The sequence below is a fragment of the Lichenostomus cassidix genome, unplaced genomic scaffold, assembly GCF_008360975.1.
Source record: "Lichenostomus cassidix isolate B80296 unplaced genomic scaffold, HeHo_3.0 HiC_scaffold_39, whole genome shotgun sequence".
In the NCBI taxonomy this organism is placed as follows: Eukaryota; Metazoa; Chordata; class Aves; order Passeriformes; family Meliphagidae; genus Lichenostomus; species Lichenostomus cassidix.
This window is the reverse complement of record NW_028147446.1, coordinates 971,300-987,419: the sequence shown is the minus strand read 5'-3', so window position 1 is coordinate 987,419 and position 16,120 is coordinate 971,300. Positions and strand designations below refer to the sequence as shown.

The 16,120-nt window shown below is 49.1% G+C and overlaps 2 protein-coding genes and 1 long non-coding RNA gene across 3 annotated transcripts in view; 2 read left to right on the top strand and 1 right to left on the bottom strand.

Annotated features, from left to right (window-relative positions):
* Positions 1-6,825, top strand: part of VAV1 (vav guanine nucleotide exchange factor 1) — a 40,853-nt gene extending 34,028 nt beyond the window's left edge. The window contains exons 24-26 of the mRNA XM_085046002.1: positions 928-1,042; positions 5,415-5,563; positions 6,660-6,825. Of these exons, the coding sequence (XP_084902128.1) occupies positions 928-1,042; positions 5,415-5,563; positions 6,660-6,713 (318 nt within the window). The 3' untranslated portion in view covers positions 6,714-6,825. The remainder of the gene's footprint in view (positions 1-927; positions 1,043-5,414; positions 5,564-6,659) is intronic.
* On the bottom strand, positions 6,654-7,032 carry LOC146422637 (uncharacterized). The gene is made up of 3 exons (XR_014848032.1): positions 6,964-7,032; positions 6,898-6,930; positions 6,654-6,733 (listed from the first exon to the last, which is right to left on the bottom strand). It is a non-coding gene; the product is annotated as an uncharacterized LOC146422637 (long non-coding RNA).
* Positions 7,033-10,674: 3,642 nt separating this feature from the next.
* LOC146422636 (uncharacterized) lies at positions 10,675-14,686 on the top strand. Its single transcript, XM_085045774.1, has 4 exons — positions 10,675-10,751; positions 12,076-12,131; positions 12,674-12,757; positions 14,474-14,686. Exons 1-4 carry the CDS (start codon positions 10,718-10,720, stop codon positions 14,684-14,686), a joined length of 387 nt encoding a protein of 128 aa, XP_084901900.1. The 5' UTR covers positions 10,675-10,717.
* Positions 14,687-16,120: the final 1,434 nt, after the last annotated feature.

The following is a 16,120-nucleotide window of genomic DNA, read 5'->3' as shown; positions in this document are numbered from 1 at the left end:
CCTCTCTGGGGATGTTTTGGGGTCTCTAACCCTCTCGGGCTGCTTTTAGGATCTCTAAACCATCTCAGGGGATGTTTTTGGGGTTTCTGACCCTCTCGGGGCTGTTTCTCTAACCCATCTGAGGTTGGTTTTGGGGTCTCTAACCCTCCTGGGATGTTTTTGGGGTCTCTAACCCATCTCAGGTTGGTTTTAGGGTCTCTAACCCTCCTGGGGGTGTTTTGGGATCTCTAACCCACCTCAGGTTGTTTTTGGGGTCTCTGACCCTCTCAGGGTTGTTTTTGGGGTCTCTAACCCTCTCTGGGGTTGTTTTTGGGATCTCTAACCCATCTCAGGTTGGTTTTGGGATCTCTAACCCTCTTGGGGTGGTTTTTAGGAACTCTAACCCTCCCTGGGGATGTTTTGGGGTCTCTAACCCTCTTGGGGTTGTTTTTGGGATCTCTAACCCCCTTGGGTCGTTTTTGGGGTCTCTAACCCTCTCTGGGGCTGTTTTTGGGGTCTCTAACCCATCTCAGGTTGGTTTTGGGGTCTCTAACCCTCTTGGGGTGGTTTTTAGGAACTCTAACCCTCCCTGGGGATGTTTTGGGGTCTCTAACCCATCTCAGGTTGTTTTTGGGGTCTCTAACCCTCTCTGGGGTTGTTTTTGGGGTCTCTAGCCCATCTCAGGTTGTTTTTTGGATCTCTAAACCATCTCAGGGGATGTTTTTGGGGTTTCTGACCCTCTCGGGGCTGTTTCTGGGATCTCTAACCCCCCGGGGGTGTTTTTGGGATCTCTAACCCTCTCTGGGGTTGTTTTTGGGATCTCTAACCCACCTCAGGTTGTTTTTGGGGTCTCTAACCCTCTCTGGGGTTGTTTTTAGGATCTCTAACCCTCTCTGGGCTGTTTTTAGGATCTCTAACCCCCCGGGGGTGTTTTTGGGGTCTCGGCAGGAGCTGGTGGAGTTCTACCGGCGGAATTCTCTGCGGGATTGTTTCAAGGCTCTGGACACGACCCTGGCTGTGCCCTACAGGGACCCCGAGAGCCGCGCCGGACCCCGAGAGCCCGGTACGGGGTTGGGGTTTGGGGTTTGGGGTTTGGGGTCCCAGATTGGGGTGGGAATGGAGTTTGGGGTCCCAAATTTTGGTGGGATGGAGAGTTGGGTCCCAAATAGGGTATGGGATGGAGTTTGGGGTCGAAAATTAGGGTGGGAATGGGGTTTGGGGTCGAAAATTAGGGTGGGAATGGGGTTTGGGGTCGAAAATTAGGGTGGGATGGAGTTTGGGATCCCAAATTGGATATGGGATGGAGATTTGGGATCCCAAATTGGGGGTGGATGGAGTTTGGGATCCCAAATTGGATATGGGATGGAGTTTGGGATCCCAAATTGGGGTGGGATGGAGTTTTGGGATCCCAAAATTAGGGTGGGAGGGAGATTTGGGATCCCAAAATTATGGTGGGATGGAGTTTTGGGGTCCCAAATTGGGGCTGGATGGAGTTTGGGATCCCAAATTGGGGTGGGATGGAGTTTGGGTTCCCAAATTGGGGTGGGATGGAATTTGGGGTCGAAAATTAGGGTGGGAATGGAGTTTGGGGTCCCAAATTAGGGATTGGATGGAGTTTGGGGTCCCAAATTAGGGTGGGATGGAGTTTTGGGATCCCAAATAGGGTATGGGATCGGGGTTTGGGGTCGAAAATTAGGGTATGGGAAGGAGTTTGGGATCCCAAATTGGGGCTGGATGGAGTTTGGGGCTCCTAATTTGGTATGGGATGGAGTTTTGGGGTCCCAAATTGCATATGGGATGGAGTTTGGGATCCCAATTTAGAGTGGGATGGAGTTTTGGAGTCCCAAATTGGGTATGGGATGGAGTTCGGGGTCGAAAATTGGGGTGGGATGGAGTTTGGGGTCCCAAATTTTGGTGGGATGGAGAGTTGGGTCCCAAATTGGGATGGGATGGAATTTAGGGTCGAAAATTAGGGTGGGATGGAGTTTGGGGTCCCAAATTAGGGATTGGATGGAGTTTGGGGTCCCAAATTTTGGTGGGATGGAGAGTTGGGTCCCAAATTGGGATGGGATGGAATTTGGGGTCGAAAATTAGGGTGGGATGGAGTTTTTGGGATCCCAAATTAGGGTGGGATGGAATTTTTGGGGCTCCATATTAGAGTGGGATGCAGTTTTAGTGTCCTAAATTGGGTATGGGATGGAATTTTTGGGGTCCCAAATTGGGGTGGAATGGAGTTTGGGGTCCCAAATTAGGGATTGGATGGAGTTTGGGGTCCCAGAATAGGGTGGGAATGGGGTTTGGGATCCCAATTTGGGGTGGGATGGAGTTTGGGATCCCCAGTTGGGGTGGGATGGAGTTTGGGGTCCCAATTTAGGGATTGGATGGAATTTGGGGTCCCACAATGGATATGGGATGGAGTTTGGGATCCCAGATTAGGGTGGGATGGAGTTTGGGGTCCTAAATTGGGGTGGGATGGAGTTTGGGGTCCTAAATTGGGGTGGGATGGAGTTTGGGGTCTTAAATGAGGGTGGGATGGAGTTTTTGGGGTCGGATGGAGTTTGGGGTCCCACATTGGATATGGGACGGAGTTTGGGATCCCAAATTGGGGTATGGGATGGAGTTTGGGGTCGAAAATTAGGGTGGGATGGAGTTTGGGGTCGAAAATTAGGGTATGGGATGGAGTTTGGGGTCCCAATTTAGGGTGGGAGGGAGATTTGGGATCCCAAAATTATGGTGGGATGGAGTTTTGGGGTCCCAAATTGGGGCTGGATGGAGTTTGGGATCCCAAATTGGGGTGGGATGGAGTTTGGGTTCCCAAATTTTGGTGGGATGGAGTTTGGGATCCCAAATTGGGATGGGATGGAATTTGGGGTCGAAAATTAGGGTGGGATGGAGTTTGGGGTCCCAAATTAGGGATTGGATGGAGTTTGGGGTCCCAAATTAGGGTGGGATGGAGTTTTGGGATCCCAAATAGGGTATGGGAATGGGGTTTGGGGTCGAAAATTAGGGTATGGGAAGGAGTTTGGGATCCCAAATTGGGGCTGGATGGAGTTTGGGGCTCCTAATTTGGTATGGGATGGAGTTTTGGGGTCCCAAATTGCATATGGGATGGAGTTTGGGATCCCAATTTAGAGTGGGATGGAGTTTTGGGGTCCCAAATTGGGTATGGGATGGAGTTCGGGGTCGAAAATTGGGGTGGGATGGAGTTTGGGGTCCCAAATTTTGGTGGGATGGAGAGTTGGGTCCCAAATTGGGATGGGATGGAATTTGGGGTCGAAAATTAGGGTGGGATGGAGTTTTTGGGATCCCAAATTAGGGTGGGATGGAATTTTTGGGGCTCCATATTAGAGTGGGATGCAGTTTTAGTGTCCTAAATTGGGTATGGGATGGAATTTTTGGGGTCCCAAATTGGGGTGGAATGGAGTTTGGGGTCCCAAATTAGGGTGGGATGGAGTTTGGGGTCCCAAATTAGGGATTGGATGGAGTTTGGGGTCCCAGAATAGGGTGGGAATGGGGTTTGGGATCCCAATTTGGGGTGGGATGGAGTTTGGGATCCCAAATTGGGGGTGGGATGGAGTTTGGGGTCCCAATTTAGGGATTGGATGGAATTTGGGGTCCCACAATGGATATGGGATGGAGTTTGGGATCCCAGATTAGGGTGGGATGGAGTTTGGGGTCTTAAATGAGGGTGGGATGTAGTTTTTGGGGTCGGATGGAATTTGGGGTCCCACATTGGATATGGGATGGAGTTTGGGATCCCAAATTGGGGTATGGGATGGAGTTTGGGGTCGAAAATTAGGGTGGGATGGAGTTTTGGGTCCCAAATTGGGGTGGGAATGGAGTTTTGGGGCCTTAAATTAGGGTGGGATGGAGATTTGGGGTCCCAAATTAGGGTGGGATGGAGTTTGGGATCCCAATTTGGGGTGGGATGGAGTTTGGGATCCCAAATTGGGGTGGGATGGAGTTTTGGGGTTTCAAAATTAGGGTGGGATGGAGTTTGGGGTCGAAAATTAGGGATTGGATGGAGTTTGGGGTCCCAAATTAGGGTGGGATGGAGTTTTTGGGGTCCCAAATTGGGGTGGGATGGAGTTTGGGGTCCTAAATTGGAGTGGAATGGAGTTTGGGGTCCCAAATTGGGGTGGGATGGAGATTTGGGGTCCCAAATTGGGGTATGGTATGGAGTTTGGGGTCCCAAATTGGGGTGGAATGGAGTTTGGGGTCCCAAATTGGGGTGGGATGGAGTTTGGGATCCCAAATTGGGGTGGAATGGAGTTTTTGGGGTCCCAAATTGGGGTGGAATGGAGTTTTGGGGTTTCAAAATTGGGGTGGGAATGGAGTTTGGGGTCGAAAATTAGGGATTGGATGGAGTTTTTGGGGTCCCAAATTAGGGTGGGATGGAGTTTTGGGGTCCCAAATTGGGGTGGGAATGGAGTTGGGGGTCGAAAATTAGGGATTGGATGGAGATTTGGGGTCCCAAATTAGGGTGGGATGGAGTTTTTGGGGTCCCAAATTAGGGTGGGATGGAGTTTTTGGGGTCCCAAATTGGGTATGGGATGGAATTTTTGGGGTCCTAAATTGGAGTGGGATGGAGTTTGGGATCCCAAATTGGGGATTGGATGGAGATTTGGGATCCCAAATTGGGGTGGGAATGGGATGGAGTTTGTGGGGTTGGATGGAATTTGTCCCCTCTGTCCCCAGCTGTCCCCATGTGTCCCCTCTGTCACCATGTCCTCTCTGTCCCCAGGTGTCCCCAAATGTCACCATGTCCCCTTTGTCCCCAGCTGTCCCCAGCTGTCCCCAGGTGTCACAGTGTCCCCAGGTGTCCCCAGGTGTCCCTATGTCCCCAGGTGTCCCCAGCTGTCCCCATATCCCCAGCTGTCACAGTGTCCCCAGGTGTCACAGTGTCCCCATATCCCCAGGTGTCCCCAGGTGTCCCCATGTCCCCAGCTGTCCCCATATCCCCAGCTGTCCCCAAATGTCCCCATGTCCCCAAATGTCCCCATGTCCCCAAATGTCCCCATATCCCCAGGTGTCCCAGCTGTCCCCCTGTCCCCAGCTGTCCCCATATCCCCAGCTGTCCCCATGTCCCCAGGTGTCCCTATGCCCCCTGTGTCCCCATGTCCCCAAATGTCCCCAAAGGTCCCCATGTCCCCAAATGTCCCCAGCTGTCCCTGTGTCCCCAGGTGTCCCAGCTGTCCCTGTGTCCCCATGTCCCCAAATGTCCCCAGCTGTCCCTGTGTCCCCAGGTGTCCCAGCTGTCCCTGTGTCCCCATGTCCCCAAATGTCCCCAGCTGTCCCCGTGTCCCCAGGTGTCCCAGCTGTCCCTGTGTCCCCATGTCCCCAAATGTCCCCAGCTGTCCCTGTGTCCCCAGGTGTCCCAGCTGTCCCTGTGTCCCCATGTCCCCAAATGTCCCCAGCTGTCCCCCTGTCCCCAGGTGTCCCCCGCAGCCTGGGCCAGGCCAAAGCGCGCTACGACTTCAGCGCCCGCGACAGGACGGAGCTGTCCCTGCGCGAAGGTGACATCGTGCGCGTGCTCAGCAAGAAGGGCCACCTGGGCTGGTGGAAAGGGGAGATCTACGGCCGGGTATGTCCCCAGGGGGACAGCGGGGTCACCTCTGGGTCATCTGGGTGTCACCTGGGTGTCACCTGGGTCATCTGTGTCACCTGAGTGTCACCTGTGTGTCACCTGGGTGTCACCTGTGTCACCTGTGTGTCACCTGTGCCACCTGTGTGTCACCTGAGTATGACCTGTGTCACCTGTGTGTCACCTGTGTGTCACCTGAGTGTCACCTGTGTGTCACCTGTGTCACCTGTGTGTCACCTGAGTGTCACCTGTGTTAACTGTGTGTCACCTGTATCACCTGTGTGTCACCTGTGTGTCACCTGTGTGTCACCTGTGTGTCACCTGTGCCACCTGTGTGTCATCTGCGTCTCACCTGTTTGTCACCTGTGTGTCACCTGTGTCACCTGAGTTAACTGTGTGTCACCTGTGTCACCTGTGTGTCACCTGTGTGTCACCTGTGTGTCACCTGAGTTAACTGTGTGTCACCTGTGTCACCTGTGTGTCACCTGTGTGTCACCTGTGTGTTATCTGTGTCACCTGTGTGTCACCTGAGTGTCACCTGTGTGTCACCTGTGTGTCACCTGTGTGTCACCTGTGTGTTATCTGTGTCACCTGTGTGTCACCTGTGTGTCACCTGTGTCACCTGTGTGTCACCTGTGTGTCACCTGTGTGTCACCTGAGTGTCACCTGTGTGTCACTGTGTCACCTGGGTCACCTGTGTGTCACCTGTGTGTCACCTGTGTGTCACCTGTGTCACCTGTGTGTCACCTGAGTGTCACCTGTGTGTCACCTGTGTTAACTGTGTGTCACCTGGGTCATCTGTGTGTCATCTGCATCTCACCTGTGTCTCACCTGTGTGTCACCTGAGTGTCACCTGTGTCACCTGTGTCACCTGTGTGTCACCTGGGTCATCTGTGTGTCATCTGCATCTCACCTGTGTCTCACCTGTGTGTCACCTGTGTGTCACCTGAGTGTCACCTGTGTCACCTGTGTGTCACCTGGGTCACCTGTGTGTCACCTGTGTCACCTGTGTGTCACCTGTGTGTCACCTGTGTGTCACCTGAGTGTCACCTGTGTGTCACCTGTGTGTCACCTGACCCTGTCCCGCTGTCCCCAGGTCGGCTGGTTCCCCGCCAATTACGTGGATGAGGATTATTCGGATTATTGCTGATGTGGACACCTGGATGTCACCTGGATGTCCCCTGATGTCCCCCGCTGTCCCCAACCCTTGATCCCATTAATTTAATCCCGGGAGGGACAATAAATGAGGATTATTCGGATTATTAGGATTATTTGGATTATTCGGATTATTTGGATTATTGGGATTATTGCTGATGTGGACACCTGGATGTCACCTGGATGTCACCTGGATGTCACCTGGATGTCACCTGGATGTCACCTCAGTGTCACCTGGATGTCACCTCAGTGTCCCCCGATGTCCCCAACCCCTGATCCCATTAATTTAATCCCGGGAGGGACAATAAACGAGGCCGAGGATGAGCTGTGGGGTTGGATTTACGGATTTTAAGGATTTTTTACGGATTTTAGGGATTTTTCGGGATTTTACGGGTTTTTCAGATTTATGGATTTTACGGATTTTTCGGATTTCACAGGTTTTTCGGATTTTACGGATTTTTTTTTGATTTTACGGATTTTACAGATTTTACAGATTTTACGGATTTTACCGATTTTTTTGATTTTTTTGATTTTACGGATTTTACGGATTTTTCGGGTTTTTTTTTATTTTTTGGATTTTACAGATTTTACGGATTTTACGGATTTTATGGATTTTTTTGATTTTTTGGATTTTACGGATTTTAAGGATTTTACGGATTTTCTGATTTTACAAATTTTACAGATTTTTCGGATTTTCGGATTTTATGGATTTTTGGATTTTGCGGATTTTACGGATTTTTCAGATTTGTGGATTTTACGGATTTTATGGATTTTCGGATTTTACGGATTTTTCGGCTTTCTTGGATTTTTCGGATTTTACGGATTTTGCGGAATTTTTTTTTATTTTACAGATTTTTTGGATTTTACGGATTTTACGGATTTTTCAGATTTATGGATTTTACAGATTTTACAGATTTTTTTTATTTTTCGGATTTTTCGGGATTTTACAGATTTTATGGATTTTACAGATTTACTGATTTTACAGATTTTACAGAGTTTTTGGATTTATGGATTTTACTGATTTTCTGATTTTACAGATTTTTACAGATTTTACGGATTTTTTCAGATTTACAGATTTACAGATTTTACGGATTTTACAGATTTTACAGATTTTACGGATTTTATGGATTTTTCAGATTTTACAGATTTTCTGATTTTCGGATTTTTCGGATTTATGGATTTTACGGATTTTTCAGGTTTTACGGATTTTTCAGGGTTTACGGATTTTTCAGGTTTTACGGATTTTTACGGATTTTCGGGATTTTACAGATTTACAGATTTTACGGATTTTACAGATTTTCGGGATTTTCGGGAACAAAGAGCCCCAAACGGCTCGGAATTCCAGGAAAAGGCTGGAATGTCCAGCAGGGCAAAGGTCAAGGCCGGACAGTCGGGTCGATCCCTGGCGTGGATCCAGATGAGGCCATGGGAACTCCGGGAATTTGGGGAGGGAATTTTGGGAATTTGGGGGAGGGAATTTTGGGAATTTGGGGAGGGAATTTTGGGAATTTGGGGGAGGGAATTTTGGGAATTTGGGGGAGGGAATTTTGGGAATTTGGGGAGGGAATTGTAGGATTTTGGGGAGGGATTTTTGGGATTAATTTTTAAAAAATTAGAAATTTTTTTTTAGGATTTTGGGGAAGGGAATTTCGGGAATTTGGGAAAGGGAATTTTAGGATTTTGGGAAAGGGAATTTTGGGATTACAGGAAGGGAATTTTGGGATTTTGGGGAATTGTAGGATTTTGGGCAGGAATTTCGGGATTTTGGGGAGGGAATTTCGGGATTTTGGGGAGGGAGTTTCGGGATTTTGGGGAGGGAATTGTAGGATTTTGGGGAGGCAATTTGGGGAATTTGGGGAAGGGAATTTGGGGAATTTGGGGAAGGGAATTTGGGGAATTTGGGGAGGGAATTTTAGAATTTTGGGGATATAATTGCAGGATTTTGGGAAGGGAATTGTAGAATTTTGGGATTTTGGGGGATGTAATTTTGGGATTTTGGGGAAGGGAATTTTGGGATTTTGGGGAAGGGAATTGTAGGATTTTGGGGAGGGAATTTCAGGATTTGGGGGATGTAATTTTAGGACTTTGGGAAGGGAATTTCAGGAATTTGGGGAGGGAATTTCGGGAATTTGGGAAAGGGAATTTTGGGATTAAAGGATTTGGGGGAATGGAAATACAGGATTTTGGGGAAGGGAATTTTAGGATTTTGGGGAAGGGAATTTTGGGATTTTGGGGATGTAACTGTAGGGTTTTGGGACGGGAATTTTTGGATTTTGGGCAGGGAATTTTGGGAATTCAGGAATTTTGGGAATACGGGAGGGGAATGGGATCATGGGGTCAGTGTGTCCACAATGTCCAAAAATGACCTCAAATTGTCCCCAAATGACCTGAAATTGTCCCAAAATGACCTGAAATTGTCCCAAAATGACCTGAAATTGTCCCAAATGACCTCAAATTGTCCCCAAAATGACCTGAAATTGGCCCCAAAAATGACCTGAAAATGTCATCTCTGTCCCCCAGCTTTGTGCCGAGTTCTAAATGTTCCAAATTGCCTGAAATTGTCCCCAAAATGACCTGAAATTGTCCCAAAATGACCTGACATTGTCCCAAAATGACCTGAAATGTCCCCAAAATGACCTGAAATTGTCCAAAAATGACCTCAAATGTCCCCAAAATGACCTGAAATGTCCCCAAAATGACCTGAAATGTCCCCAAAATGACCTGAAATTGTCCCAAAATGACCTGAAATGTCCCCAAAATGACCTGAAATTGTCCAAAAATGACCTCAAATTGTCCCAAAATGACCTGAAATGTCCCCAAAATGACCTGAAATGTCCCCAAAATGACCTGAAATTGTCCCAAAATGACCTCAAATTGTCCAAAAATGACCTCAAATTGCCTCAAAATGACCTGAAATGTCCCCAAAATGACCTGAAATTGTCCCAAAATGACCTCAAATTGTCCCAAAATGACCTGAAATGTCCCCAAAATGACCTGAAATGTCCCCAAAATGACCTGAAATTGTCCCAAAATGACCTGAAATTGTCCCAAAATGACCTGAAATGTCCCCAAAATGACCTGAAATTGTCCAAAAATGACCTCAAATTGTCCCAAAATGACCTGAAATGTCCCCAAAATGACCTGAAATTGTCCAAAAATGACCTCAAATTGTCCCAAAATGACCTGAAATGTCCCCAAAATGACCTGAAATGTCCCCAAAATGACCTGAAATTGTCCCAAAATGACCTGAAATGTCCCCAAAATGACCTGACAATGTCCAAAAATGACCCAAAATTGTCCCAAAATGACCTGAAATTGTCCCAATATGGCCTGAAATGTCCCCAAATGACCTGAAATTGTCCCAAAATGACCTGAAATGTCCCCAAATGACCTGAAATGTCCCCAAAATGACCTGACAATGTCCCCAAAATGACCTGAAATTGTCCAAAAATGACTTAAAATTGTCCCAAAATTACCCAAAATTGTCCCCAAATGACCTGAAATGTCCCCAAATGACCCAAAATTGTCCCAAAATCGTCCCAAAATCACCTGAAATGTCCCAAAATCACCTGACAATGTCCCCAAATGACGAGAAATTGTCCCAAATGACCTGAAATTGTCCCCAAATGACGAGAAATTGTCCCAAAATGATGTGAAATGTCCCCAAAATTGTCCCCAAAATGACCTGTAATGTCCCCAAAATGACCCAAAATTGTCCCCAAAATGACCTGCAATGTCCCCAAATGACCCGGCAGAGTGTCCCCTGTGTCCCCAGCTCGGCGCCGAGTCACTCCCTTCGGGGTCACCTCCAGGGGTCACCCCAGCGGTCACTCGGGTGCCTCTGACCTCCCCCCGGGGCTGGCGAGCTGTGGGAAGTGGTTTTTTTCGGGCGGCTTGGGGCCACTTTGTCACCCTGTGCCACTTCCCCTTTGTCACCGAGTCCCCTCCTGGGGCCACCAAGTCCCCTCCTGGGGCCACCAAGTCCCCTCCGGCCACACCATGGGCTGCACCTCGGTGACCACCTGGCTGCAGAGTGAGTTGGGGTCACTCCGGGAGGGGAGAGGAGGAGATTTTTGGGGTGGGAAAGGAGGGAAATGGGAAAAGGGAAACTGAGGCAGGGAGGGAAGTGAGGGGGGGGATGGGAGAGGTTGATGGGCTGAGCGGCTGGAGGGTGTTTGAAATGACCAAAAATGGGGGGAAATTGCCCCAAAATGGGCTTGAAATGACCCGAAATGGGCGGAAATTGTCCCAAAATTGCTTGAAATGACCCGAAATGGGCTGAAATTGTCCAAAAATGGACTGAAATTGTCCCAAAATTGCTTGAAATGACCCGAAATGGGCTGAAATTGTGCAAAAATTGCTTGAAATGACCCGAAATGGGCTGAAATTGTCCAAAAATGACCTGAAATTGTCCCAAAATTGCTTGAAATGACCCGAAATGGGCTGAAATTGTCCCAAAATGGACTGAAATTGTCCCCAAATGGGCTGAAATTGTCCAAAATGGGCTGAAATTGCCCCAAAATTGCTTGAAATGACCCAAAATGGGCTGAAATGTCCCAAAATGCGCTGAAATTGCCCCAAAATTGCTTGAAGTGACCCGAAATGGGCTGAAATTGTCCAAAATGGGCTGAAATTGTCCCAAAATCGCTTGAAATGACCCGAAATGGGCTGAAATTGTCCCAAAATGGCCTGAAATTTTCCAAAAATGGACTGAAATTGTCCAAAAATGGCCTGAAATTGTCCCAAAATGGGCTGAAATTGTTCCAAAATGGGCTGAAATTGTCCCAAAATGGGCTGAAATTGTTCCAAAATTGCTTGAAGTGACCCGAAATGGGCTGAAATTGTCCAAAAATGACCTGAAATTGTCCAAAGTAACATGAAATTGTCCAAAATGGGCTGAAATTGTCCAAAATGGGCTGAAATTGTCCAAAATGGGCTGAAATTATCCAAAAATGGGCTGAAATTCTCCCAAAATTGCTTGAAATGACCCGAAATGGGCTGAAATGTCCCAAAATGTGCTGAAATTGTCCCAAAATGGGCTGAAATTGTCCCAAAATGGGCTGAAATGTCCCCAAATGACCTGAAATGTCTCAAAATTACCTGAAATGTCCCCAAAAATGACCCAAAATTGTCCCCAAATGACGAGAAATTGTCCCCAAATGCCCTGAAATGTCCCCAAAATTACCCCAAATTGTCCCAAAATGCCCTGAAATGTCCCCAGAAAGACCTAAAATTGTCCCAAAATGACCCAAAATTGTCCCCAAATGACCCGAAATTGTCCCAAAATGACCCAAAATTGTCCAAAAATGACCCGAAATTGTCCCCGAGTGACGTGGCAGTGTCCCCTGTGTCCCCAGCTCTGTGCCGAGTGCTGCCGTACCTGATGTCCGTCGGAAGAGACCCTGCGAGAGAGGTGGGGATGGACAGCTGGACAGCTGGACAGAGGGACAGAGGGACAGAGGGACAGATGGACAGAGGGACAGAGGGACAGATGGACAGAGGGACAGAGGGACAGAGGGACAGAGGGACAGAGGGACAGAGGGACAGAGGGACAGAGGGACAGAGGGACAGAGGGACAGATGGACAGAGGGACAGAGGGACAGAGGGACAGAGGGACAGAGGGATGGATGGACAGAGGGACAGAGGGATGGAGAGAGATGGACAGATGGACAGATGGACAGAGGGACAGAGGGATAGAGGGGTGGACAGAGGGATGGATGGACAGAGGGATGGACGGACGGATGGATGGATAGATGGACAGATGGACAGAGGGATGGAGAGAGATGGACAGATGGACGGAGGGACAGAGGGGTGGACAGAGGGATGGATGGACAGATGGACAGAGGGATGGAGAGAGATGGACAGAGGGACGGATGGACAGAGGGATGGGTGGGGCAGGGCTGGCCGGACACACAGCCTGACCCTCCCTGTCCCTGTCCCTGTCCCTGTCCCCAGACTCTCTCAGGTGACCCGCAGTGTCCCCAGCTCAGCGCCAGCCCAGAGCTCCTGCTGGCAGCCTGCGAGGGACACGGCCTGGAGGTGACACCTGGGGACACCTGGGGACACCTGGGGACACCTGGGGGACACTTGGGTGACACCTGCCACACCTGGGGGACACCTGGGGACACCTGGGGACACCAGGGGACATCTGGGGACACCTGGGGGCATCTGGGGACACCTGGGTGACACCTGGACCCCTCCGTGTCCCTCACCTGTCCCACCCGTCACCTGCTGTCCCCACAGAGGTCACCTGTCCCCACCTGTCTCACCTGTCCCCCCAGGTGCCTCACCTGTTCTCACCTGTCCCCATCCCCCTCACCTGTCCCCACCTGTCTCACCTGTCCCCTCAGGTGTCTCACCTGTCTCACCTGTCCCCTCAGGTGTCTCACCTGTCTCACCTGTCCCCACCTGTCTCACCTGTTCCCTCTGGTGGCTCACCTGTCCCACCTGTCCCCTCACCTGTCTCTCACCTGTCCCTCACCTATCTCACCTGTCCCCACCTGTCCCCCAGCTATCCTCACCTGTCCCCCAGGTATCTCACCTATCTCACCTGTCCCCTCACCTGTCCCCACCTGTCTCACCTGTCCCACAGGTACCTCACCTGTCCCACGTGGCTCACCTATCTCACCTGTCCCACCTGTCCCTCACGTGTCCCCCAGGTATCTCACCTGTCCCTCACCTGTCTCACCTGCCCCACCTGTCTCACCTGTCCCACAGGTATCTCACCTGTCCCTCACCTGTCTCACCTGTCCCTCACCTGTCCCCCACCTATCTCACCTGTCCCTCACCTGTCCCACCTGTCCCCTCACCTGTCTCTCACCTGTCCCCTCACCTGTCTCTCACCTGTCCCTCACCTATCTCACCTGTCCCCACCTGTCCCCCAGCTATCCTCACCTGTCCCCCAGGTATCTCACCTATCTCACCTGTCCTTCACCTGTCTCTCACCTGTCTCACCTGTCCCCACCTGTCCCCACCTGTCTCTCACGTTACCCCCAGGTATCTCACCTGTCTCACCTGTCCTCACCTGTCCCCCAGGTATCTCACCTGTCCCTCACCTATCTCACCTGTCCCACCTATCCCACCTGTCTCACCTATCTCACCTGAGCCTCACCTGTCCCACAGGTATCTCACCTATCTCACCTGTCTCACCTGTCCCACCTATCCCACCTGTCTCACCTATCTCACCTGAGCCTCACCTGTCCCACAGGTATCTCACCTATCTCACCTGTCTCACCTGTCCCCCAGGTATCTCACCTGTCCCCTCACCTGTCCCCACCTGTCCCTCACCTGTCCCTCACCTGTCTCTCACCTGTCCCACAGGTATCTCACCTGTCCCCTCACCTGTCCCTCACCTGTCTCTCACCTGTCCCACAGGTATCTCACCTGTCCCATCTGTCCCTCACCTGTCCCTCACCTATCTCACCTGTCCTTCACCTGTCTCTCACCTGTCTCACCTGTCCCCACCTGTCTCTCACGTGTCCCCCAGGTATCTCACCTGTCTCACCTGTCTCACCTGTCTCACCTGTCCTCACCTGTCCCCCAGGTATCTCACCTGTCCCTCACCTGTCTCACCTGTCCCTCACCTGTCCCCTCACCTGTCCCACACCTATCTCACCTGTCCCTCACCTGTCCCCTCACCTGTCCCTCACCTGTCTCACCTGTCCCTCACCTGTCCCCTCACCTGTCCCACACCTATCTCACCTGTCCCCTCACCTGTCCCCACCTGTCCCTCACCTGTCCCTCACCTGTCGCCAGGTAACTCTCTCCCGTCTCCACCTGGCGGCTCTCTGGGATCTCCGCTCGGGCTCTGCCGCTGCTCTCGCGAGATTCCTCGGGAGCGCCGAGAGTCTCGTGCTGGGGGCGGCGCTGGGCGGGGCCGCGGGGCATGCCGGGAACTTCAGCACCCCCACCCTGGGTAAAGAAAACCCCAAAATCCCCCGAAATAACCCCAAAATAACCCCGAAATAACCCCAAAAATCCGCTTAAAAATACCCCAAAATAACCCCAAAAATCCGCTTAAAAATACCCAAAAATAACCCCAAAAATCCGCTTAAAAATACCCAAAAATAACCCCAAAATCCCCCAAAATAACCCCAAAATAACCCCAAAAATCCGCTTAAAAATACCCAAAAATAACCCCAAAATAACCCCAAAAATCCGCTTAAAAATACCCAAAAATAACCCCAAAATCCCCCAAAATAACCCCAAAATAACCCCAAAATCCCCGAAATAACCCCAAAATAACCCCAAAATAACCCCAAAAATAACCCCAAAAATCCGCTTAAAAATACCCAAAAATAACCCCAAAATCCCCCGAAATAACCCCAAAATAACCCCGAAAATCCGCTTTAAAATACCCAAAAATAACCCCAAAATCCCCCAAAATAACCCCAAAAAATCCGGTTAAAAATACCCAAAAATAATCCCAAAAACCCCCAAAATAACCCCAAAATAATCCCAAAAATCCGCTTAAAAATACCCCAAAATAACCCCAAAATAACCCCAAAATAACCCCAAAAATCCGCTTAAAAATACCCAAAAATAACCCCAAAATCCCCTGAAATAACCCCAAAAATCCGCTTAAAAATACCCAAAAATAACCCCAAAAATCCGCTTAAAAATACCCAAAAATAATCCCAAAATCCCCCGAAATAACCCCAAAATAATCCCAAAAATCCGCTTAAAAATACCCAAAAATAATCCCAAAAAACCCCAAAATAACCCCAAAAATCCGCTTAAAAATACCCCAAAATAACCCCAAAAATCCGCTTAAAAAACACCCAAAAACCCCCCAAAATAACCCCAAAAATCCGGTTAAAAATACCCAAAAATAATCCCAAAATAACCCCAAAATAATCCCAAAAATAATCCCAAAAAACCTCAAAATAACCCCCAAAATAACCCCAAAAATCCGCTTAAAATACCCAAAAACCCCCAAATCCCCAAAATAACCCCAAAATCCACTTAAAATACCAAAAACCCCAAAATCCCCAAATAACCCCAAAAAAATCCGGTTAAAAATACCCAAAAATAACCCCAAAAAACCCCAAAATAACCCCAAAAAATCCGGTTAAAAATACCCCAAAATAATCCCAAAAAACCCCAAAAACCCGCTTAAAAATCCGCTTTAAAAACACCCAAAAAACCCCCAAAATCCCAAAAAATAACCCCAAAATAACCCCAAAATAATCCCCAAAAAACCCCAAAAAACACCCAAAAAACTGCTAAAAACCCAAAACCCCCAAGAAAAACCTAAAAACCACCCAAAATAATCTCCAAAAAATGACAAATAAACAGAAAAAACCCAAAAAAATCCCCCAAAAATCCCAAAAAATCCCAAAAAAAATCCCCAAAAATCAAAAAAAATCCCCCAAAAAATCCCAAAAAATCCCAAAATTCCCA